The 27,393-nt window shown below is 43.6% G+C and overlaps 1 protein-coding gene across 3 annotated transcripts in view; it reads right to left on the minus strand.

The window, feature by feature from the left end:
- Window positions 1-27,393, minus strand: part of FARP1 (FERM, ARH/RhoGEF and pleckstrin domain protein 1) — a 576,707-nt gene that overhangs the window by 444,153 nt on the left and 105,161 nt on the right. For all 3 annotated transcript variants that reach the window (XM_086947879.1, XM_086947877.1, XM_086947878.1), the window contains exon 2: window positions 27,179-27,370. In XM_086947879.1, the coding sequence (XP_086804005.1) occupies window positions 27,179-27,343 (165 nt within the window). In that variant the 5' untranslated portion in view covers window positions 27,344-27,370. The remainder of the gene's footprint in view (window positions 1-27,178; window positions 27,371-27,393) is intronic.

The following is a 27,393-nucleotide window of genomic DNA, read 5'->3' on the forward strand; positions in this document are numbered from 1 at the left end:
TTTCGCCTGAACAGGGTTTCCGAAAACTCCATGCGTAGTTCCATCGGCAGATCATTCCACCGCTTAGCGGCCAGGTATCTGAATGATCTACCCCCCATTCGTGTTTTCTTTATTGGGGACTTTCAGAAGACCTGTGCAAGACGAGCGCAGGCTCCTGGTGGGCTCATACCAGGTGACCAGACTTTGTAATGGGGCAGGGGCTTTTCCTCTCAGAATGCGGTGGCATGTGGCCAAAGCCCTGAATTCCACCCTACTCCTAACCGGAAGCCAGTGCAACTCCTGGAGCGCTGCCCTGGAGGGGGATCTTATAGGAAGCCTCAGAACAAGGCGGGCGGTAGCATTCTGCAACACCTGGAGGCGGTTTAAAACCTTTTCCGTTGCCCCCAGATTTGCTATAGTCCATGCGAGAAGTAACTAACGCATGCACCAGCGTCCGTCGAGCATCAATGGGTAGGAAATCCAGGATCTTCCTCATGGTTTTTAGAATGCCGAAGCATGTCCCCACCACTCGACTAACCTGGGAGTCAAAAGCAAGATCCTCATCTAGCCATACACCCAGATTCTTTGCTTCATGACATGGAGCAGGTACCTCTCCCAGGCAGGGTGGCCACCATGCCGACGACCAGACAGGTGGACCCCCCCCCACCACGAGCACCTCGGTCTTGCTGCCATTAAGTTTTAGGCAGTTGGCGGACATCCAGGCTGCCAGTTCTTGCATGCAGACTCTGAACTTGTCCGCCATTAGACCAGGTGCGCGTGAGAGGGATACCACCAGCTGAGTGTCGTCAGCATAGGACACAAGACGTAGTCCGTGGCCTTCAACAATGGTCGCCAGCGGGGAGACATAAAGATTGAACAGGGTAGGGCTCAGGGACGAGCCCTGCGGCACTCCCTGGCCCAACCCAATCTCCCTAGAGTAACACTCTCCCTGGCGAACTTGGAAACACCTGCCTGTCAAGAAGGACCGGATCCATCCAAGCGCAGCTCCTGCCACCCCTCCATCATTCAGACACTGTAGCAAGGTGGAGTGAGCTACAGTGTCGAATGCTGCGCTTAGGTCCAAGAGGATCAGGGCCATGGTTTGGCCCTCATCCACTCCCTGTCGCAGAGCTTCCACTGCCATGAGCAATGCTGACTCCGTCGAATGGCGAGGGCGGAAGCCAAATTGAGAGTCATGGAGTAGAGAGGCTTCTTCGACAAAACCCATTAGCTGGAGGTTCACGGTTTTTTCGGCAATCTTCGCCATATATGGCAGGAGGGAGATGGGGCGAAGATTGTCTAGCCTATCATAGCTAACATTGGGCTTTTTTTGAAGGGGGAGAACCACCGCTCGTTTCCAAGCATCCGGGACAGTATGAGTCTCGAATGAGAGATCCAGAAGACGACGGATATGAGGCTCCAAGACATGCAAACTGCCCATCAGGCGTCCAGGAGTGGTAGGATCACGAGGGGAGCCTGATTTAATTGACCCACAGATCTGAACGAGTTTTTCAGTGGGTGGGGTTACGAATGTCGCTAGCACCCGTCGTTCATCACATGCCTTAGATACCTCTACCACCTCGGGGTCCATGTCAACCCTACTGGGGAAGGTTGAGTATATAGTAGCGACTTTGTTGGAAAAAAATTCCGCTATTCGGTTACAATGGTCAACTGTACAGAGTTCCTCTGGGACTGCTGCAGGCTTTCCCACTGAGAGGGATTTGTATATTAGAAACAATTCTTTCGAGGAATTTTCGGCTTCCCCAATCCTAGTACCATAGTAGATTTTTTTGGCTTTTTTGATTAGTCCATGGTAATATCGCCTGCTAGAAACATAGTCCAATCTAGCTTGTGTGGCGAAATCAATTCTCCAGCGCCTTTCTGCCCGTTTACACTTGGATTTGGCCATACGGACTTCTTCACTAAACCAAGGTGCATTTTTCAGTGCGCGTCCCCCTGTTTTAATCTGGGCAAGCGGGGCTACGTGGTCTAGGGCGACTAGAATGCGTTGGTCCAAACTATCGTTAACAGTTTCCACATCCGTTCCCCTTAGTTCATCTCCCACCATAAGAGCTTCATTGAACCTGGCGAGTGAAAAATTAGCCCATCTCCGTCCAGGACGATGAAGTGCCACTTTTTCTAATACTTTAGCTCCCGGAATGGAGATCGAAAAGGGCGTCAGGAAATGATCCGACCAAGGGATGGGTACGGGGGCTAGAGCTTCCACTTGCCCCCAGTTGGCAAAAATAGGGTCCAGCAGGTGGCCCCGTTGATGGGTAGGGGATTCACCTACCAGCTCGAGCTGAAGGGCCCTCAGCTCCTTGCGAAGGTCTCCTGCTCCCCTATCAGTGGGGTCATCCAAGTGTATATTGAGGTCACCCAGCACCAGGAACTTATCTGTGCGTAGGGCTACCTCTGTGGCACTTTCAGTCAGACTTTCTATAAATCTGGTTGAAGGGCCCGGTGGCCTATATATCAGGAGGCCCTTAACAGTGTATCTCCCGTTGACTTGGATGGAAAACGCGCCCGCCTCACTATCTGTAATCTCAGTCTGCTCCAGAAGACAACATAAGCCCTCTCTCACAACAATGGCTATTCCTCCACCTCTACCTTTGGGTCTATCTAGCCGTACTAGGGTATAACCCTCCGGGATGGCTTCCAGGACCTCTGGGGCAGAGTCGCAGTCCAGCCATGTCTCAGTGAGAAAGAGTAGATCCCATTGTTGTTCTCTAAGGAGATCAAAGATATCCAGGCGATGCTTGCGCAGCGACCGAACATTCAACAAGCCACAGACCAATTTACGGTGTTCTCCGATAGTGTGTATTGACAGGTCGAACTTGAACTGGCAGTGGCTGCACCCCGTGGTATCTTCCACGCTCATGCCATGTGAGCACAGGTTACTGGCACACATCTTGCGATAGGATAGCAAGTCCGCTCTGCTCCACTGTATGTGTCCTGTAGGATGAGCAGGGGGCATGGCCCTGGGCCGAGGTCGGCCGCGGACGGGCGCAGACGGGCTTGACTTGAGCGCGACTTCGGCGCGCCGTCGCGCCCGCTGCGCTCGTCCGCTGCGCTGCCGAGAATGCATCCGCTTTATATGCCCCACAGCGAGTGCCTCAGGAGCACTAGACCGCTGACCGGTCTCCCCGCTCACCGGAAGTAGCCGTCTCGACCTTCCCCGCCCTCCGCACAATCGGTGCTAATCACCGTGTCGGACCGAGGCGGGGAGGAGGGGAGAGATCAGCCCAGAAGTCGGTGTCAGCAGGTAAGCCAGCAAGCTATCGTGGCAAAAGTTAAAATATAAAACTGGGAAGCCTTAATCGCTATCCCATCAAGCATGTGCAATTTGCAGTTTTCAGAAGTAAAAAAGCGCGTTTAAAAGCTGCCTCAGCGCCGAGCACAGTGGCTGCAGACACTGCCACTGCCTACTCACCACTGCGCACGCCGGCTCCTTCTGTGCCTTATAGGCCCCACAGCGAGTGCCTCAGGAGCACTAGACCGCTGACCGGTCTCCCCGCTCACCGGAAGTAGCCGTCTCGACCTTCCCCGCCCTCCGCACAATCGGTGCTAATCACCGTGTCGGACCGAGGAGGGGAGAGATCAGCCCAGAAGTCGGTGTCAGCAGGTAAGCCAGCAAGCTATCGTGGCAAAAGTTAAAATATAAAACTGGGAAGCCTTAATCGCTATCCCATCAAGCATGTGCAATTTGCAGTTTTCAGAAGTAAAAAAGCGCGTTTAAAAGCTGCCTCAGCGCCGAGCACAGTGGCTGCAGACACTGCCACTGCCTACTCACCCTCAATGCGCATGAGCCAGAATTTCAAGAGTCCTCAAGCTGTGGCATTGAAACCATGCCAGTGACAGTCTTGCCTGCGATGCTCCTGGGAATCTCACCCCGTGAACTCTCCAGAGGAAGAGAAAAATATAAATGTTATAAATTGTATATCTTTTGCTACAGTAATGCCGGGTGAAATAAAAGTGCATGGGAAAATAAAATTATGGGCGGGAACGATAATTTGAATTATTGAATGGAAATGATCTCATACTGGTATGGTGTGATGACCTCTCCTCGCCTTTTGACCAATCAAATCAAGGGAATACACACATTTGCAACACTGGGGGGTAGTACATTGTCCTGGAAAATGGTATAACTAAGGTAGGCTTAGCTAGTTAGATTGTCCGACTTGTCCGAATAGCTGACCTGTCACTGACCCAACGCACACTATAGGAGATCGGGAGCAGAGGTGCTGGAGGAGCACTCTGTCAGAAGAATCGATAAATTGTTGAGGGAGAAGAATTGATAACCCAATCGGGGTCCGACTGTTAGCCGCAGAGAGGGGTGTGATGCTGGCGTTGCACCTAGCTGAGGGTACCTGTCCTGTCCTGGTCCTCGTCTGTCCTGATTGCACCTGTCCTGTTGGAACCTGAACTATCAGGAGTCCTGTTTCTTTGTCCCAGCCCGTGGCCAGAGTTGATCTTCACACCATTCTAGGTAAATATAAATCTGTGTGCGTTATGTCATTGTACTGTTTCCCTTTCTTTCCCTTCCTATGTTTCAATGCCTAAAAGAACTCTCGTAATATTTCTACATATCATTGCATTAGTTATTATCTCCCTAATTGAAAAGGCTATAATTGCTTCTGTATGGACTCTGACATTTAAGACTTTGCATAGATAAAGTGTTTAAACTTTTCCTAAGTCTGTGGTTATTTATGAATGTAAATGTTATTTTCTACCTATTATTCAACACTCTTGATCCCTTAGAACTTTAATACAGGTGACAAGGATTGGTAGGTCAATGTGTATAGGTACAAGTCCTAAAGTAAATTAAAATCCTGATTGGCAAATGGTAAAAGCCCGGATTACCTGTTCAAAGTGTGCATGTTTATGGGCCCAGGTGAGTATGGTAATTGAGCAGGTAAATCCGCGCGCCATCAAATGGGAGTGAGATAAACTCATTGCTTGCTGAAGATCAAGTGGGCTGCTGTGCGGAGCATTAGTAAGAAAGCATCCGTGGATTGTAACTTCTTACCTAAAAATGCATAAACTACAGGGAAAAAGTCAAATAGTTCTTGGGTGTTGTCCTTCTGGCAGCTGGCTACCTTGCATCTTTTTATGCCTTCCATTAACTATTTGCTTTCTTTTGATTCTCGGTATTCCATTAAGATGAGAGCCGTCTGTATTGCACACATTCGTAAGTGCAGTTCATGTAGGACGGCGATTGGTGTACACACAGCATGCGAAGCAGGAAGAGAGGAAAAACATGATTGCATTATTTAGTGATTGATCCAAGGAATTTTTCATTCTCAAGCCGTCCAACGGGTCTAAAAATAAATCGTTTTTTAAAAGAGCAGGTGCGGCTCATCTGACATATATTTAGAGTCACAATCAGACACTTCACGATTGAAAGCAAAGACCTGCCAGGGTTATTTAATCCATTCACCCTGTGCACACAGACTTCCATCAGGCTAAACGACCGCTCAAACGGATTTTCAAATTACAATGGTCCATCAGTCTACGCCACAAAACCCAGCTAGATCGAGTTAGGACTGTATAAACAGTTGCCAAGTTCAGCATTTAATGAAGAGGACTGAGTGCGGACAGGTTGACTGTTAATCAGCCCCATTTGTAAGTCAGACACTACCCATTAAATATACAGATGCTACTCACCAAGGTGAGAAACTTATTAGGCAAACTAGAATAACAAAGGTTTTCATCACTGCTCCACCATTTAGTAATCGTACATCTGTTTTTTTTTAAACACAACCATTTAGCCCCACTTTAGTAGGGTTGTATTGAGAAACAACTCCCTTTAGCATGCTTTATTTCCAATGGTACTTCTTCAGCATGATGTTAAAAAAGGTAAGAATAACAATCAAGGCCCTCTGTATCAGTCTTCACAAGAGGTACTCTACCCTGCCTGCCAAAGACTTTATGAGCTATTGACTTTGCAGGATGCATGTAGTGGACAAAAAAAAACAGCCCTTACAAGGAACTGCTTTTTAAATATTTCACCATGTGCGTTTAAGAGCAGTAACTCTTATCAGCGCTGTAATACCATGACACAGATATTCAGCGTTTTCGCAGATCTACACGCTCTACAGTATAAAAGGCATTTATTGCACGTGTGGGCAGTGTTAAAAGAACGAGGGATAGAAAGGAAACGGTCTAGAAGGGATTGAGGAATAGACTGGCTAAACGGGTAGAAGTAGTCCACGTAGAAAGGGTGGATCTGGCTAAACAGAGAAGTCAGACCCTCAGTGAAACTGAAGAAATAAAAAAAGCCAACTAATAGGCTACCCCATTTTTTGCAAACGCCCAAGTCTATCAGGATTTGAATATCATCTTGTCTTGAAACCTCTCAGGTAAAAATTGTCAACACATTTCACTGAACTTACCCCAAATCTTTATGAAACTTGTAAAATTGACAAGAGCAAGCTAGAGGTCAGTTTATGTACTAGCTTTCCCAGAATAAGAAGCCATAATCCTTTAAAACTCTCTCTCAGATCAATTTTACAAAACTTGACTTTCTGAGCCTGTAGCTAAGAGCTAGAAGCAACACTAAAAAATAATGTAATAGATATGTATTTTCTAGATTGAATGGACTTATTCCCATTTTTTTTTAAAGAGGGCAACCTACTCATTCTACAGCACATTTCTCAAAATAGAACAGCTTGCAAGGTGATTCTGAGAGAAACTCAAAATAATCAAGAATTTCAGGGCCTAGTATTGTAAGCAGGAACTTTATTTTCCCACAGCTGCAGACACATCATGCATATGTATATGTAAGTAGTATTTGCATAGCACAAACCGAGCTGAAAGGCACTGGAGTGCTTTAGAGGGTCGAAGGCAGAGCTACAACCAGCGAGTGAATCTAGGCGGGGATGCTGGGTTCTGAATGGGAATGTGGAACATTCACTCTGTCATTATATTGTGCTATTTCAAGTGTTGGGTCTTCAGCTCTCTCCTAAACTGAAGTAGGGCAGGGTCATCAGATGCATGATGTTACGCCTTTCTAGTTAACTGGGAGTGTAGTTGTCAGTTGCAAGTCTTATTGCCAGCTTACAGTGGACTAGAGTCCACCCATTGCTTACCATTGGTTTTGTTCAATGTCACTCATTTGCTTGCTTCTTATTTGTTAGCTTGTTCGGGCTTTATTTCCTCTTTTTATGTTTGTCCTCTCCTGGAGAAGGAATGCCGTACTTGTGGCTTTCGCTAATCACTGTTCAGACACTACCTTTTAGGTCTCGTCTATTCCATCCCGTAGGGATGGTATGCGAGATTTATAGTAAGGCTTCCAAAAAGTCTAACCAACTGTGGATCGCGTACAGTTCATGGGAGCCAGGCGCGTGCACAGGAATTCGCTCCCGCTACCCCTCCCACAAAGCAAGACAAGACCATCAAACAACCGCTGCCACTCTGATTCCATTTGCCACCAGCCACTTCACGCGCTCCGCAGGTCATAACAGGACCATCTGCTTGTGAATCGGAATGTTGGCATGGTTGCCCAGCCCCTCTCCCAGCGCTGCCTATCCTCTGCCATTCTATGGTTTCCAATGTCTTACTAAAAGTGCACTTTCCCTGCTCCCTAACACAGGCTTCTGCACTATAACCCTCTTTTCGTTAATTTTACTCAGCTCTCATCTTTAACCCAGTCCACAGACACACAGACACAACCCGCCCCCCCACCGCACATTGCCGAGAGCTTCACTGACACTTTCACTTTAAATAGGTTCTGTAAACGCAAAATGCGTTCACTGACTGTAACATGTCTAAAAGTATTTAAAGGTAAATTTCACATCGTTTTGATTTAAAGTGGAACAATGCATGTGCCTAAATAGTAGTACAGCTTTTTCGGATGAAATTGGCAGCGAAAACTCTCCGTGAGAAAATTGGTCAAAAAGAACCAAGAAAAGTTTTGATGACGTCATTTTGCAGCACTCATTTAAAAAAAATGTAAATCCTATTTGCTACAAATAAATATAACTTCATTTGAGCACAAATTGTGAAATGTTTAAAGTCACTCTGGCAACCACAATGCTTTTGCTAGGTGGAAGTTCAATGTGTCATCACGGCACGCAAGAAAAACTTTTTTTGGGGGGGGGGAATAATTGTGCAAGCACGAGGTGCCTAATTGATAGCGTGCTCTTACCGTGTGAACGGAAACATAACATTTTGCAATCCTGAATGTGTAGGAATGTACGGAGTGAGCGCTCTGAGAACAAACGTCTCGCGAAATGACAGATGAGAACAGCATGGGGGAAATTCTCCTGTTAACTTTTAAACTGCTCTTTCATGGTGGAAGAATGCGCCTAGCCCGTATCATTTCATTTTATCGGAACTGAACCCGCACCAAGTGAATGAAAACAACTGCTTTCAAAGACACCGTGGCCCGACCTCACACACCCTCACTCACCCTCACACACCCTCACCCACCTTCACTCACCCTCACCCACCCTCACCCTCACTCACAGACCCTCATCCTGACACACCGTCACACCCCCTCGCCCTCACACACCCTCTCACCCTCACACACCCTCACACCCCCAAACCCCCTCACCTTGTCTCACCCTCACACACCCTCATCCACCCCCTCACATACCCTCATACCCTCACCCACCCCCTCACACACCCTCACCTTACACAACCTCACCCTCACACCCCCTCACCCTCACACCCCCACACCCCCTCACCCTCACACCCCCCCAAAACCCCACTCAACCCCACTCACCCTCACACCCCCTCAACCTCACTCACCCCTCAACCTCACTCACCCCCTCACACACCCCCTCACCCTCACACACCCTCACACACACTCACATACCCTCACACACACACACACACATACCCTCACCCCAGTCACCCTCACCCCAGTCACCCTCACCCCAGTCACCCTCCCACACCCTCACCCTCCCACACCCTCACCGACCCACCCTCACCCTCACACCCCCTCACCCTCCCTCACCCTCACACCCCCACTCACCCTCACTCACCCTCACACACCCCCACCCTCACACACCCTCACACCCCCTCACCCTCCCTCACCAGCATAGCATAACAAAACATAGCATAGCAAAACACAGCATAGCATACCAAAAAAGCATAGGATAGCAAAACATAGCATAGCATAACAAAACAAAGCATAGGATAGCAAAACAAAACATAGCATAACAAAACATAGCATAGCAAAACACAACAAAGCATAGCATAACAAAACACAACAAAACATAGCACAGTATAACAAAAAATAGCATAACAAAACAAAGCATAGCATAACAAAGCATAGCATAACAAAGCATAGCATAACAAAGCATAGCATAGTATAACAAAACATAGCATAGGATAGCAAAACACAACATAGCAGAACAAAACAGCATAACATAACAAAATAGCATAACATAACAAAACATAGCATAACATAACAAAACAAAGCATAGCATAGCATAACAAAACATAGCATAACAAAACATAGCATAACAAAACATAGCATAACAAAACATAGCATAACAAAACATAGCATAACAAAACATAGCATAACAAAACAAAGCACAACAAAACAAAGCATAGCATAACAAAACACAACAAAACATAGCATAACAAAACATAGCATAACAAAACACAACATAGCATAGCAAAACACAACATAGCATAGCAAAACACAACATAGCATAGCAAAACACAACATAGCATAGCAAAACAAAGCATAGCATAGCAAAACAAAGCTTAGCATAGCAAAACAAAGCTTAGCATAGCATAACAAAGCATAGCATAACAAAGCATAGCATAACAAAACAGAGCATAACAAAACATAGCATAACAAAACATAGCATAACAAAACATAGCATAACAAAACATAGCATAACAAAACATAGCATAACAAAACATAGCATAACAAAACAGAGCATAACAAAACACAACAAAATGTAGCATAACAAAACATAGCATAGCATAACAATGCATAGCATAGCAAAACAGAACAAAACAGCACAGCATAACACAACACAACAAAACATAGAATAGCATAACAAAATAAAGCTTAGGATAGCAAAACAAAACATAGCATAGCATAACAAAACATAGCATAACACAAAACATAGCATATCTTAACAAAACACAACAAAACATAGCACAGCAAAACAAAGCATATAATAGCATAGCAAAAGATAGCATAGCATACCAAACACAATAAAACATAGCATAGCAAAGCATAGCATAATAAAACACAACAAAACATAGCATAACATAGCATAGCATAACAAAGCATAGCATAACAAAGCATAGCACAGCAAAACATAGCACAGCAAAACATAGCATAACAAAACACAGTATAGCATAACAAAACAAATCAAAGCATAGGATAGCAAAACATAGCATAGCATAACAAAACATAGGATAGCAAAACAAAACATAGCATACAGCATCACTCAGCACCACCACAGCATCACTCGGGGGCACCACAGCATCGCTATGCGCTACTACAGCATCACTGAACGCCACAGCATCACTCGTTCGCCATCACATCACTCAGCGCCACCACAGCATCAATCTGTGCAACCATTCAACAACAACTAGTTCAAATATGTTCTCTTAATGTTTCAAGCTTTATTAAAAATGTAACAAAAAGATGTTAATATTTCACTTCTGTTCTTGGATTTTCGTCACAATAAAATACACTGAACATAATCTTCACAAAAGTTATTTACAAAAGTTTAAGCTATTGCCATTATAAATTACAATAACTTTTATTTAAGCATTAATTATTTTTTTTAAATGTAAAGCCATTGTTATTTGTAATATCAATACATGTAAGTCACGTAAATACAACACATATTGCCTTACAAATGCTATAAGTGTCACATTTGCCAAAGTTATAACTATTGGCATTGTACATGACAAAGCTATTAATTTCGCTATTTTCAAAAACAAAACATAAATAAAAAATGTGTCATTTACAATACCAATAGCTCAAACTTTCCTAATGCAAGACCTATTGCATTGCAAATGCTTGTTTTTTTTGTTTAAGCACTCCATGATAGTGAATGTGTTTTCCAGCGGTCTCTCTTGTGTACTTCTCGCAGGTCACCAAATGAGCTTTTTTCTCTTTTTTTAACCATATTGAACAGCATCTTGGATGCTGTACAGCATGGTTGAAATCATTGCTGAAGACAATAGGTCCCAGGGGCGAGACCTATTGGCTTTACCAATGCTTGCTCTCCATTGCACTCCAACTGCAGTCCAACGGTACCCTGCAGCACATGTACAGACAGGGTCAGTGATTTGTGAGCTTGTCTGTCAGATATACCAGTGTAATGGTTGTGATTCTTTGAGATGATGTTGCTGGTCATGGAAGCTGTGCAGATGGGCAAGAAGAGCCTGTAGGGCTCCATCAGTGGGTGGTGACGTGACCATGTCACTAAATGGCCTTTTATGGGGGCAGTAAGAGTCTGTGTGCAGTAGGAATCGGGGGGGGCAGTAGGAGTGTGTGGGGGCAGTAGGAGTCTGGGAGGCAGCAGAGCAGGGTATTGCCATCATCCAGATGTGAGAGGGCAAGGCTATTCTAAAGTCATTTTTCTGGGAGAAATTGTTTCACATTCTTTAGCAGAGAGAACCAGGACCAACCAGTTCATGTTTTCTTCACTACGTTTTGCTTGTGGTGGGCCGAAAGCAAATGGTCTTTGTGGAGATGCCATGGGTGTCTCAAATGTGTTTTTTTTTTTCATTCAGCATGTGGTTGATGGTGTGCCAACCTCAAAACAGTCTGGGGGACAGAAACCTAAAAAGACACATCTTCCTCCATAAATGTGTCTTCTTACATCTGTTAGAAATGTGCTAGTCCGCAGCCCTCATTATTAGCCGGTACCAAGGCACTTTCCAGCACTGTTGCAAACTGTTAAAGCTGCTACCCAGTTGCGCTAACCCTACAACATCTGCACTTTACTGGGCGATTCAAGACCCCAACTAAACCAGCTTAATCGATATTTCCTTTTATTTCTTTATTTTAAATGTTCCACCTTCTTTAATTGGAAAATGCCTTTGCAAAGATGGGACAGGCCCGAAAGTGTGAACACCCAACCAGAACGAATTTATTTGTATTGCCCCCCTCTAGTCTAGATGAATGCACGCACAGTCAAGCATGTAAAAATGGAAAATAATATTCAACACATGTGCCAGACAAAGCGGCTGTGCATGTTCAGAAAATGCAAAGACTGTAATCCAGTCCCGAAGGAATTTTTCAAGGCTGGAAATAGCGATAAATCGCTCATTTGGCACGGTCTTGCCATCAAGTATTCACAAAAACATACAGCAAAAGAACACTCAAAAGAGACAGTCTTTGAGAAAGATAAGGGGATCCCCTGTCCCTTCCATTCATGCCTCCATCATGAATGTTTTTTTTCTCTATCAGCTATAACGCATTATTCAGAATGTCACAGTTTGAAAACTATACTAAATAAATAACCACCACACATCAACTTTGGCAAAATGAATTGGAATAAATACAGTCAAGAGCAATAACTGTGTTAGCATTATCCCACAAGTCAGTCACGATTCCCCCTTTTACACTGAATATTTGTTTTTGGGGTTTTTTACGTTCTGCCTCTTTTAATAATTTTACACGTTATTTTCAAATTCCAAACCGGTCAATGTATTGGCTAATGAATGAAAGGAGCATAACACAAACACTGTAAAGTGGACCAGAAAGACAGATACACCCCATGATAATACAAGGAAGCGATTTACGTGGTGTGTGGTTAGACTGAAAATCTGCCACGGGTTTGCCGCCTATGAGGTCAACCAAGAAACTAGACCTCTTCCTGTTCCTCTTTAATAAGATAGTCAGCATATAATAGACCGATGGTGTCGGGGTGCAAATTTACAGCAAAAAGCACAAAATAAAACGAAAATCTGAAGGCAATGTCAGTTAAACTTGGATTTCTCGATCAAAGGCAGACAGATCTCGGTCAGAGATGAAAGGCTGAAGCTCAAAGCCACTTTGCCATCAGGCCTAGCTCCCTTTGCAGAAAGTTTCCAAGAATAATCTTTCTAAGCCGCGGTATTTATAGCTTGAAGCAGCAAGGGGATCAGTGTTTACATCACCTCCGAGCATCCCTTTAAGGCGCCGGGATTAAATAGAGCTGTGTGTACCTAAACTTGTTCACAATGGCGAGGCTAGGTGCATTTATGTTACTTTAAGTCTTGTGTTGATGAATGTTTGGCACTAACACTAATAATTAGGATCTTTGCACTCTTTTCCCTCTCAAGGACCCCGACTTACTCTGTGTGATGTACATACCAGTCGATAAGGAGGATTTAGACGAAAGGGGGCAGGAAGCGGGCGGGGTGTAAAGTGGAAAAGAGACAACCTGCAGACTTGGAAACCTTCCTGGTTTAGGCAGAAGACTCCTCATTTTAAGCAAAGAAAAAAAATACAAAAAACAGCTTTCTTCGACTTAAAAATTTCCTTCACACCAATAGAAGTCAATGAGGAAATTAAACTTCCTAATTTTTGATTGCATCTTTATCTTAATTATTCTACAATTTTGGATGGGTACACCTGGCCGCATGACTAGGGCTCTTGACGCAAATATAGGCAGATGAAGTGATTTGTGAAGAAGCACACAATATTTGATTGAACAGATACCAGAGTCAAGATTAGAAGCCAGGTCTCCAGGTACCAAGATCACAAAGCTGACCAATATACCATATCTCTACAACACTACAGAGATTATCTTAATCTTCTTGCATGGATTGATTTCCCCCTAATGCATGAGGTGTGGAACAGTCATAGAGGCATGCCTGAACTGGTTCTGCAGTTCGATAAACAACAGGACGCACTTGCCTGCGTCAAAGACAGTGAAAAAAACAATTCCTGACCATTCAAGGGTAAACCTGTTAGAAAACATAAATACATAAATGTGAGAAACAAAAGCCACAAAAAGAAAAACATGACCACCAGAAAATGGCAAGTGATAAATGGAACACACTAGAAAGACTTAATAAAACTGGGTTTCGATTCGGGTAATCAAAAGGTCAGGTCCTACCATCTGAAGAACCGAGGGACCATGGGGAAATCCCTCACTCTGTGGGTCAGTGAACCTATGTAGGCATGAAGGGTGAAATTCAAAATGTTTTTTTCTGTGATGGGCAGGACTTATTCAAGAACTTTCAGAAGTTGGTCACAATTACTGATGGAAAAGGCTTTCTGAACTAAAGTTCACTAACAGGCCTGTAGGCTGGACACGTTGTCCATCTTCCCAACAAATCATGCTCCTTCATGACATTATCGAGGCTGTCAGCCAGTTAACAGGTCCTTTCGATATTAATACATTTGGACCAATCACCATCTTCCTATACTGATCAGCATAAAGGACTTTAGAAAGGGAGACCTGCAACTTTCAAAACCCACAGACCACCCCAGCTATCACCAGGGCGCACGCTTTCATCCTTAACAATAGAAACAAGCCACTGTTGACAGCGAAGAAAAGGTTTACAGTTTGGAATACTCGGACACAAAAGCTAAGAACTACCTCATCTAGAGATAATTATCACATCATTGCTGCAACCACAGAACAAAGAGTAGCCAAATCCACATAAAGGCATTAAAAACTAGAAAGATATAGCCTCCTTTTGATAAAACCGCGCTGGCAGCCAGAAATCATGAGCATTACTACTCTAAGACCATAACAACAGTTTGGCATAATCGGTAAAATAATTATGCATAACAATAAAAGGACAAGACAAGTGATCATATTTATATACCCAGATAAGTTTTAAAAATTAGTAAAAGTAAACCCATAAATATCATGCATGCAAGGCAACCTCAATAAAACCCTTGCATAGGCAGGACTTGTACATTCATACATTATCTAAAAAGCTTTATACAAATTGAACCATTTCCCATAGCCACTGCATGAATGTAGCACCGGATGTACTCCAGGCACGATTTCCATGTAGCATGGTGAAACCACACACCACCTACTCATTTCCATTCATTCTGCTGTTTGGGATTTCTAACTTAACCCTAGGATTAGAGAGGGCAAAATTCAAAGTATGGAAAGAGGGTGGCAGCTTCAAACTGCAAAAACTCTGTGGCAAAATGTTGATTAAACCTTCTGACGTCATTAAAGGGACTTTGCACTCCTGAGATGGAAAGATTCTAATATCTACAAGTGTATTATAGGAGGATAAAATCAGATGAAAGAAAGCGTGTGCGGGGGGCTACAGGGGAGGTGGAGAGCTCGCTCTATTTGATCGACTCATATTGTTGATAAACTCTACCAGCCCCTAAAGGCACAGCACCCCACAGCCAAAACGCATTCCACCATCAATGAGAAAATTAGACTATTGTATAGTTGGAGCAGATTTTTCTAGTGTGAACAATTTCCCCCGATATGGCCAGAGGAGAGAGAAGCTGCACAAGATTCAATTTAGATGGTATTACACACCTACTAGGTTGCATGCAATAGATCAGGCAGAGTCGGACATCCGATGGCAGTGGTGTGGAGAGATGGGCACTGAATATTCTGTGGAGGCGCCCAAAGATGTCTGGCGTTTGGTCCTAAGTACTAAAGGAGATTGTGCAGACCATGAGTAGAGAGATCGGGAATGTCCAGAGGTCAATCTGCTGTGGTGCTGTCTCCCACCTCTTGCTAGCAGTCAAACACTTAATAGAGTCCTAATGAGGAAAGGAACAGGTCCCAACAGTGGATCTCTGTCTACAGAGGTTGTGGTCATTGAGTCACGAGAAACAAGAATATGGTGCTCAAGGCGAGTATCGTATTTAGGGGAAGCTTTGGGGTCTAGTTGTTTTGTACCTCACCCATGAATATAGAGGAATGCCCAGCATACAGAGACTAAGAGCTCTCGACTCTTAGCCTAAAATTAATTCTTGTTGTGACACCGGAGATGGGCTGAGAGAAATTAAGGGAGTGTTTAGAAAATATTAAGGGAGGAGATTTCAGGACTAGGTGTGAGGTAGTGGAAGCAGGGGGGTGAGTTTAAGTTCTGCCTGTTGTTTACCATCCTTTGATGGTCCATTGCAGCACATAGCCAATAAAAAGACTCAGCCTCATCAACAAAAAAATATATACATAATATTGCAGGCACCTTTGTAAAAACCGCAGGATTTTCACAAAAGTGCTGATTTTTAGATTTTGTTTCTAAATAAAATGTTATTAAAATCACAATATCCTTGGTGCTTGCTTGAATAATTCACTGACTCCATATACTACTTATTCTTGGGATCCCACATTTTTTCTTCTATCAAACCCGCCCCTGCAACTTTCCCCAATCCTGAACAACTGTACTTAGGTTCCTGATATTCTTACACAGTGACTGAGTTTATCTTTGTCGATGCAAACGGGTAAAACCAGTCAGTCAACATTTCACCAGTTCATGGAAAAGCACAGAAGAAAGGAACTCAAATCCCAAACATGAACATCAAAAAACAGAGCAAAAAGAGAACCTGTATGCAAGAAATCTATCTACCCCTATTCCACTCTTCATATTTGCTCGAATCTACCTGGAAGGTTGGCTTGACTTACCTGATCACTTTGTCCCGCCTCATTGTCTTAATGAATAAGGGTACATTTCTCAATGTGAGTATTAAGTGCTGTCCATATGGGCCTAACCACAGTAATTAGAGATCCTCTTTTTATCCCTTTGCTATGTAGACTCTACTAGAACTGGACACCTAGGCTAGGCTAGGCTGGGTGGACCAATGGGCCTCAGCACGAGACCCTCCATCGCACCTTCTTCTGCTCTTACAAATTATTGTTCAAGATGCAACACGAGATGTACCGTTTAAGTCCTGGGTGGCATCTGTCTGGATCAGATTCTTTATGTGCCCGACTCCCACTGTCGCAGATCGCTTGGTCCTTTGTAGGAACTGGGTATCCATTTAAATGAGATCTAAGTAATACACCTAACTCTCTACACCATTATCCCACAAACGGACTGGTAAGAGAAGAGGTTTTCATTTGGAAACCTATTTCTGTGCAGTTTCTTGGTAGGTTTTTTTGTTTTGTTCAGAAGAGCCAAGAAGTCTAACACAAGACAGCAATGGGAGACGGGGAGTTCTCTGTGGATTCTATTCAAACCTTTACCCTACTTTCAAGCCAAGGTATTATCATGTGTGAAATACATGAGAGCATCAGGCTCGCAACAAGATATTTCATCTAGTTCTCTGATCAAGGCTAATGTTTAATTTATGGCAGAGGAGGTACAAGTTTTTATTAACCCTCTTTACATATGGTGCAGATAGCAACACATAAGCTCCACTCCTTCGGATCATAGAAAAAGCAAAAACTAACCAGGCTGCTGTATGGGCTGGGTCCGCTCTGAAGTCACAGATCATCATTTTGCGTACTGAAAAAAATGTCACCTTGGTCATTTGAACTGTTTTCAACATCTCATGACACATTCTTTCAGGACCATGTTTCACTCCGATTATAAAGAGGGTGGTCTACATTTCTATGTCCTCGTAACAGCAATTCTAATGTATCTAATTTAGGCTTAATAAATTCTTATTTTTCATTACAGTTTTGTGTAGATAGCCGACATTTTATCTCTTAATAGATTGAATTATGTGGTTTGACTGCAAGGAAGACTAATACCCAGATTGCTATTGAAAAGCAAGTTGTGGTTATGGTTAGGTATGTGGTTATGGTAAGAAAGCACTTTTTCTTTTTTTGCAGGGCAATCGGAGGGCACGCTTTCTTAAGGTTCTTCCCCAGCCCTACTAGTCCTATTCCTGACTGAAAACAACTAAAAATCATTCCACCATGAATTAAAATGGAGCAGACTTTTGGCGGAATGGAGACGGATCTGAATAGAGAAGTATGTTTGTCTTACTACCCAGAAGAAGGTCCTCTTTCCCCCTTTCCCTACTCATCCAAGCATCTGACTGTCCACAAAAAGTGTTGAACAAACAAGAATGGGCAAGTTAACCTCTTTTGCTTCGCATGGTAAAAGCTAAACTGAGTCGCGACAATCTCATGTGCTGAATTCTGCATGAGGTCTCCACTCCCCTCCAACCCCTAAGCTGACAAATATTAGTGGCACGTCAAATGTAATGCGCGCGTGCTTGCAGTAAGACAATGATCATTTCAATCAAACTTTCAAGCAGAGCAGAACTTTCAAGCGCAGGACAACAAAATTCAGAAATCAAATGTTCCCCACTGTTCCAGATGTCCTTAAAAATGTGACTAACATTTACTGTGTACAATTGCAAAATGCAATGCTATGAAAAGAAATATCTGTTTCCAAGTTACAATAAAACCCATTAGGAAGGAACCTTGTGGACTCAGCATTCAAAAGTGTCTACTGGAATAATAAACCTCAGCATTTTTTATTTAGCAAAGTCTACTTCTGCAAAATGCTATAATAAATAATGGTAACTCAACTTGCCTCGCTACTAGTTTAACCAAATGTTTCTAACGTAAGGCTACAGACGGCTTTCTCTATCTATTGCAAAGTATTGAGATCCTTAATTCCGACCCAAGGTATATCGCAGATGTATATATTGTGACTGATCCCATGATGTCATAGGTAAAGTAGCACAATCTGTAAAACCTGGAATAATGGCACCACCGTACACCTCTTGTAAGTTTTACAGTCAAGTCAAACAAGACACACTTGCATTGCCAATGCTCATTTCATTGCTTTTAAAAGACAAGATTACATTCCAACCATACGAGTGTTCGTTTCATTGCTTGGCTTCCTGAATCTGCCAGCTCATCCCATTCTCCGACCATCAACCAATTGGCAGTGCTCAAGAGGGATTAATCAGTAACCCCCTTCTAAACAAGAGACATATATTTTTTAAAGGCCGCCCTGTAAGCACACCTCCGTGTGTATGTCAGTGTCTCTAGGGATGCACCCTCCAGGCGAAGAATGGGGACTGTAGATTTCCACTGTCTGGGAAGGCTGTATCACAACTTTGCTCTTGTGCGATTTCGAAACCAGGAGTAATCCAAAATGGATCCAAAATGGATCCAAAATGGACCCCACTGGCTACAGTATACACATATATGCCTAGAGTCCTGCTTCTAGGCACCAGACACACAACACACCCTCGCAATACACAGTGACGTCGGCACAGGTTCTGGGCAAGACTCACAAGCAGAACATTACACAAGCAAGCCTGCGGACTTCAAGCTCTCACTTGGAACAGATGAAAAGTCTGGTTCAAACACCACGGATTCAAAACTGAATGCTCCAACCACTGTTCCCTAAATACGTCCAAGAGACTTCGAGGATATGACCTTGTGTCAACTCCAGAGTATGCTTTTGGCATCCCTCCATGACACAAGCGCCACGCTCTGGGTCTCGTAGTCAACGCGAGCCTAGACCTCTGCAGGCATGAAGGCTTGCATGTGTACTCCGCCAAAAGAAAGCCAGGTTACCAGATTCACCTGCAGCTGTATAATGCAGAACAGGAATACACGCCCAGTCACCATCTAGGGGACATTCCCATCAAAACACCTACTATCTGCAAACACATTCTTCATTTGATGATATTTCCTACCCAACCCCCATAGGTTAGAAAATGGGAATGGTCCAACTCCTGGCCAAGTCTGGGTTCTGTTTTACTGATTTTGTGTCGGTTTTGCAGCTCAGATTGTTGCTAGGATATATTAATGGACATTCAGTGCCTCCCCACGGGCTTTTCTACCCAAGGTTATACTCAGAAACCCCAGCAATACAAACCAACAGCGCTTCTTTTCTACCCAAGGTTATACTCAGAAACCCCAGCAATACAAACCAACAGCGATAAATTCTACAGAAGGCTTCTCTCGGCTGCAGGTACAGTAAGTGCTGCTTTCTCACCGAAGTTGTTCGATTCAGTTGCTGTGGCAATTCGCTCTGATGACTGCTTCAGGTGCATATTTCACCGGCCCACACACAATATGTAATTTATAAATCCACACTTATCTGAGAGAAAAATGAACACCTTTCTATACACTATAAGGAAATAAGTCTAACAAAATGCATTCTCAGCAAAAGAGAACGAACAAACCATGCACAGTTTCACTGGAATACATTATAAAATTGCCCTACAAAAACAACTGCAAGAGTCTCTCCGGACGTCTACAACCTACCCTTCACCTATGGTGTAAAGCTTCCTGATCAGTTTAATTCACTGAACCTTCCAATATGTTAAAGCGTCCATGTAAGCACGTCCGCCTTGCTAAAGTGTTTATATGTTGCATATTTTATTTTTCTTCCAATAGTGACAAATAAGGATTTATCTTGCCCATCATTACAATTAGTGACTTTGCAACAGACCGAACACTTACAGTAGACAATTAGTGCATTATATAAAAACTCATAAGGCAAATTTAGACATTTTCAAGTAAAAGTAGAAAATTCTATTCGACGGCATGAGCAAATACGACCAGAGAAATGTAAAAAACCATCAGAAAGCAAGGACTGTGTCTCGAACATTAACAATTGTGAAGAGGTGCTATCTACTGAGAAGCAAAATATATAAACTGGCGGGAAACCGACTGCTGGCACACTCTGTAATGGCGCATTCAAAGCCTGACTGCCTTCCAGAACAAGACGCGATTCAAACATCCTGGGCCGGGATTCACTTCTTGAACGGTGAGGGGAAGAGGCCAGGTCGGACCACAAAGGCCGCGGGTGAGCGGCGCACTAATGACCCTTCAGCACTGTGGCCGCTTTGTGCGGCTCGGTGGAGAGGAAACAAACCGGGCCAGCTTTTCTGGGTCTGCTCACTGGGGGTGTACAAACACTGAAGGGTTCACCACGGCACTCCGGGCCTCAATGCGCTCCTTTGAGTCCAGGGCGCGAATTCCACCGGTCCAGCTTCCGCGACCGGAAGCCAGGCTTGGCGGGAGAGCGGCGTTGCCCGGCCGGGGGCGGCCTGGTTCTCACCACCCCATGGTACTTTCATAGAGGGCCTATGTGAGGGACAAGAAGCAGCACAGCGGCTACGAGGAGCTGTAGCAAGGAAAAACGCCTTCTTCCAAATTATTCTGCCTGACGTAGTGATTCTTGTAGTGAATGTACACTGCTCAGAACAGCTAGCCACACTGAAAATTATCAATGGATATCAATCAAGAGAAAAACGTGGTTTGCGCCTACATATGTAAGACCCATACATACTAGTGGTGGGATATTAATTCAGTTTTGAACTAGACAGTTGCTAAATACATATGTACATTACATAACTGACTAACCTACCAAACACTCAAATTACTTTTATATTTCACTATACTAATTCAACACTAATCCTTCTTGGGTTCCGGGGTAGCGTGCTACTCGCCGAAAAAGCTCTTATACTTTAGACTTATTTCCAGGGAACCTCTCTGGACTTCTGAAATGATCTTTGCAGAGCTTCAGACATTTCAGAGTGTAAGAGATAAGGTGTGTTTTTTTTAAAGCAAAGTATGCCACGAGTTCATCATGTTTTGCAGATGTTTAATATCCCAAATAGATTCTTGCCGCCCAAAACTATGGTAGGTTCCCAAACTGGCCTCCTGTTCTCCTCTCCTGCCTGTACTCATTCCTCAGATATAGTAGCGCACAGTAGGGACAGGAAACCATAGAAGCCCAATGATAAAGGTACTTTTTATTTAGCAAAAATGATGTGAAATCAGGCGTGACGTTTAAAAAAGGCTTTCCAATTTGTTTGAAGGATTTCAGTCTGTTGGAGTGTGCATACCACAACTTCTTTTAACAACTGCACACTTTATTTGATGTATCTTGTATGCATAGTTTGTCTCAAGTTGAGTAAGCGCTGAAAAGAGTTGTATAAACAGTTGAATTTAGCCATAGCGGCTTTTGGAAAAAAGCTAATTTTATTAAATAACTCTTCTGCTTCAAGATGAATGTGCTGGCAAGACTAATGTATAATTTTTAGGTCTGGGGTTGGCAAAGACCTTTTGCTTTTATTTGCATAATATACTTACATACAGGGGTTTTCAGCCAGCTCGCTTCGTTGATTGGCCTATTATTGTGTCATTTACATTTTTCTTCCATACCCTATTGCATCCCGCATGGGACAATGGGTCCACCCTCCTCAGTCATTGGCTATTTTCCCTACAAGCGATGGCATACAGCTCTTTCAGAAGGAGCACACCCGCAAACAAAATACTGCCCTTCATTGCCACAGATTATCGTGGCAACATGTGCCCGAGACTAAAACTTTTTTTGCTCTTTACCAATGTTTATTTTTTAATATTGACGAGGACCTGGCTGCTCCCACAACAATGTTTAATAAAAACCACAGCAAAACAAGCACAGACAAAGCCAGACCAATTGGTTTGGCAATGCTTATTTTAATAGGCCACTGCTATTTTTTGGCATCTTAAGAAGGCCCAGGAATAAAGAAAAGCTGTGCTAAGGTGTATTATATTTAGCTCCAAGACAAGCAAAAAGGTAACGTGGCAGACAGCCACAACATTACAACATTGCAAGGGTGTGCATTATGTAACAGGAATGTCTGGAAAACCCGCTGTGCAAAACATTTAAAGCTTCTTCTGCAAAAAAGCTAAAATTCAGAGTGAAAATGGGAACAAAAAGATTCGTAGCACAGTTAAAGTGCTGACATTAACACTTTCAAACTTTTGCTGCTCTTACTCTTATATATTTTTTTTAAATAGTACTTTCCTCGCTGTATTGCATTTTCAAGCAGAGACTTGAATTTTTGTGCTCCAAACATGCTGCAATTACACACAGCTCCAGGTGCCCAATAAAGCCAGAATCTACACCACCTTTTCCTACAATTTTATAGTTTTACATTTAACTTATAAAAAAAATACAGGTGATGCTTTCTCATAACCGAAGCTTCTGTTAGATACAGTGAAATTCTGTTTGCAAGGGCCAGGACGCAGTATGAAGAAGCATCACTACTGCCCCCAGCTGAGAAGGATGGCAGAGTAAAGCTAGAGAAGCTTTTAGAGGTGACACAAACAAACAGCGACAACAATAAAATTAATATTTCAGTTTTGTATTTTGTGCCACCAGTGCCGTTTTCTCCAATGCTGCCCTGCTGCCAAATTTAACAAAGTGTGCTTTCATATTCATATAGCACCAAATTTCAGCAAGCAGACGACGAACATTTTGCTTGTAAAAAATTAAAATATGCAATTTTTGAAGGCAAATTAGCTAAAAGCATACCTAATTCACCTGTCAACGCTGGATTCTTGTTTTTCAGAAAGCCTCAAAGGAGAGTCAATTTTAACACATTGATATCCTTTTTTATTCACAAAACAAACTTATAAAAAGAAACACTAAATCTGGTCCTTGCAGATTTTACAACATTGATCTCTTTAAAAACAAATACTGGCAAAGGCAGTAGGTTTAGCCTATCAATGTTTTTTTAGCCAGCTGTACAACAGTGCAGCTGTGGTGCATTGTATATGATTGTATAGTATGGTATGGTAGGGTCTGGTCTGCCATTTTATTATATAGAATGGTATGGCATGGCTTGCCATTGTATTTATTACATGGCCAGTCATTATGTCGTGTAGTTTGGTATGGCATGACCTGTCATTGAATGATATGGTATGGCCTGTCATTGTATTGTGTGGGATGGAGTGGTGTGGCCTGTCATTGTACAATATGGTATGGATTGTGATTTTATAGAATGGCATGGCCTGTCGCTGTATGGTATATTATGGCCCGTCAGTGTATAGTATGATATGGCATGCCATTGTATAGTATAGCTTAGAATGGCCTGTCAATATCATGGTATGGCCTGTTATTGTATGGTATGGAAGGACCCGTCTCTGTATGGTATGGTATGGTATGGCCTGTCATTGGATAGTACAATATGGAATGGCTGATCATTGGATAGTATGGCATGATATGGTATGGGCTGTCATTGCATAGCATGGTAAGGACTTGTATGGTATAGCAACAGAGAGAGGGGGTCAAAACCCACAGGGACAGAGGGTGGGAGGTAAGGTGGCAAAGGCAACGCATACGGAAGAGAAGAAGAGTAGGAGGGAGGCAAAGGCACACGGAGAGAAGATGGGAGTGGTAAAGGCAACACAGAGGGAGCGAGGGCAATACAAAAGAATAACATATCTGCAATACAATTAAGGGAGCAAATGTCAGAAAAATGTAAGTGCTACACACACTGAAAATAAACTTTCTTAACTATGGTGTAGCATCTTTCAAACAGTAAAAAAAGACACGTATGGAGAGAGGGGTCAAATGCCACATGGACGGAGTGGGGAGGTCAAAGATCAAAGGCTACACTTACAGAGGGAGGGTGCAGAGACAACACAGAAGGACATGGAAATAAACGTTTTCTGCCTCTGTGAAGCATGTCTGAAGCAGAAGAGGAAGTAAGTTGGAAATGGACACCATGTGTACAGATACAGTATTATGGAGTGCTTCCTCACAGATGAATTATTATGGAGTGCTTCCTACACAAGGGAAAAATAAAGGGGCAGCCGTCAAAGTGCAAGCAGCGGAAGGACACTCAGTGGGGGGAAAAAAAGCAGTACTTTGGCCATGCACCACAGGCGGGACAAACACACAAAGGAAATTAAACAAGCACTCGCTAACCAATAAAAAGTGCAGAAATAAGAGTGACAATTAAGCCAACCAATGCTAAGCCCCCTTTAAGTTAACAAAATGTATCTAAAGTAGAGACCTAAAAAAACGGCAGAGCAGATTGCTGCGGGCAGAGGAGGCGCAAAGACCTCTTGCATTCTCTCTGTCAAGCACACAACTCCAGGCCAAGAAGGTCATATCCAAATGAAAACAACCGCATATTATAGGCTGCAGAACCAAGGCAAAGCTCATAACCGGCTCCTAATCTGGCAGAGGCCTGCGGGTTTCTTTTATGCAGGATGAATGCTGAAATAAAATACCTCGACTAACTGGTCTGGCTGCAAAGACGACAAAGGAAAAAGCCAACAAAAGAGCCAAGCAGGTTTGCTGCTGGAAAAGCAGCCTCAGCCCCACACACAACATATCCTTTCACTTCAGCGCATCAGGTGGTTAGGTTCAGAATAAGCGGCTCTCTGGGACCTGCAGAGTGAATTTATAGTCGCCCCCTGCCCTGCATAAATAAACTGCAGCATATTATGCACTGTGCCCCATAACAATACATATACTCAGTGATAATCTATTCAACACGCGCCCCTTGGTGTTTTATAGCTGTATTTCTCTTCAAAATCATCACTAGTTTCTAGAAAGCGCGGTTTTTTCAGATAAAACGCCTACGTGTTAGCTTCAAAGATTCAAAGACTACTAAGCGTGGACAACTCCCAAAGGAACAACTAAATGTAACAAACCCCAAAACACCAGGGAACGTGAGGCCTGCCTGGTCTGTCAAAGGTAACAATAAATATATAAAACAAACACCACAGGCATAGACGTTTCAAAGTCAAAGCATGGGCAAAGTGAGCTCTGGCCCAGGGCCCCAGACATTGAATGCCCCCCCCCCCCCCCCCCCCCCTCCCCCAAGAGACAGCTCGGTTGTGCTAAGAGTCTTGCCTGGATGGCCTTTCAGAGTTCTTAAACAGATTGTTTTGAATACCGTTTTCATTTCATTTATATATTAATGTGGGTGATGTATGAGAGTCTATTACAGACATTTTGCAGAGAAATCTTGTGTTTATGTTTCATAGAACATCCATAAAAAAGTGTCTTTTAAACCAAAACAGGACCTCACATGAGACACGGGAGGGGGTCACAGAGATTATTTGCAGTAATATCAGTGAGAGCTGCTGCTGTTTTACAGTATTGAAAACACGCCACTGGCCCTGAATATTAGATTTAAACACATTTAGAATTTGAGTGTGCACCCGTCCAGTGACCTGGCCAAGGAGGGAATGAAAGAGCTGAAACTGGATCATAAATTCAAAGTTGTTCTGAACAGTGCCCCCAAAACATGTCTGGGCCAAAGCCCCCCCAAATCCTTAAGATGTCCCTGCCCACAAGCACTGCAGGACCTCGCCCCGAACAAGAAAACAAATGTACTTCTGAATGAGCGCCCCACTGTGCAGCACAGAAGGCCAGGCACAGAAAAAATTGACCGCTGTGCAAAGCAAGTAACCGTCAAAAAAAGCCAAGTGTGCAAACCCATTGAATTCAACCAGCTGATGGGAGAGATTTCATATCAACGGAAACCAATAAAAACGTGATATGCTGTTAAAGGAGCTTGTTGAAGCACGAGGTAGGACACAAACCGGATTTCCGGGATTACCCTTAAATACGTACGGATTGCCGTTTGATTGCATGAATTTGCCTTATGTTGTCATCCTGAGAATATGGCATTGTGCCGGTCCTTTTGGTGCAATGTTGAGACACGATTATGCACACCAAAAATACCACAAGTTCTCCATTAAATCCCTTAATTTATGCATCATATGAGACTGCCAGGAAGAGCTCCTTTACGGCAAGGCATTTGTATGTTTATTTCAAACTGTCCTTGGTGCATGCCCAATGAGTGCCCTTTGTGGTCCGCAAGCAGTACACAGAGGCACCAGCAGCTAGCGAGAGTGGCCCTTCCCTTGCATGAGGAGAAGGCTTGGAGAGCAACCAAGCCCTCCTCCCCCTCCCCTCCCATACAAGAGGCTGCAATCAAGTCTTAAGCAGGTACCACACAAAGACAAACGTAAGGAAGAAAACATGCAGTCTGCAACCACAATTCCACTTGAGAAAGGACAAACAAGAGGGACATGCACAAAGCATTATGTGAAACTCTACCAAATAACCAAGAAATCCATTGCCTCAAAAAATTCATAAGAAAACCATAACTCAAGCAGCAAGGCCACTCTTCGCGAGCCAGGCTCTCGCATTAACCACATAACATACTTTTTTGAGAGGGAGATGGACAAGATGTGACCATCAGGTAAGAGGGGCTGTAATGAGAAGGGTGCTCATTAGGTCTCTTCCTCAAAAAAGGAGCATTTCTGACAATCAAAAAAAATGTGTTCCAATAGGTTTGGGTTTCTTCATTTTCACATAAAGCCCATATCAAGTCACAGTCATTTCCCTGCCCACTTCATTTATTTTTAAGAAGTGGTACAAATGTAGTAATTTCCTGGTTTTCAAAGTATAGCCCTCACAGAGCGCTTGGCGCCCAGACCTCTTGCTTGCTTACCATGTACCTCCAGGAGAACGGGCCCCATTACGACTCAGACCAGGCACAGACATTCAAACAGTTGCCATTAAAAACAAGTGCTATACAGAGAATGGAACTATCCAAACTTACTGGAACTTCGATGATCTCCTGGGTGTCATCCAGCATCAGGACCTTGAAGGGAATGAGTCTCCCGGGAGGAGACGTGGGCGGCTTCTGTCCATGTTCCAATGTGCTTATTCCTCCGCTCTCCTGTACTCCTAGTCGCGAGCCGGGTGTTGGCTCCGATTCCCCCATTTTGGCAAAGCCCTCTTCTTACTGTGGCTGGAGAATTAAAGGAGAAAAAT

This window comes from Lissotriton vulgaris, assembly GCF_964263255.1.
Source record: "Lissotriton vulgaris chromosome 8 unlocalized genomic scaffold, aLisVul1.2 SUPER_8_unloc_1, whole genome shotgun sequence".
NCBI lineage: Eukaryota > Metazoa > Chordata > Amphibia > Caudata > Salamandridae > Lissotriton > Lissotriton vulgaris.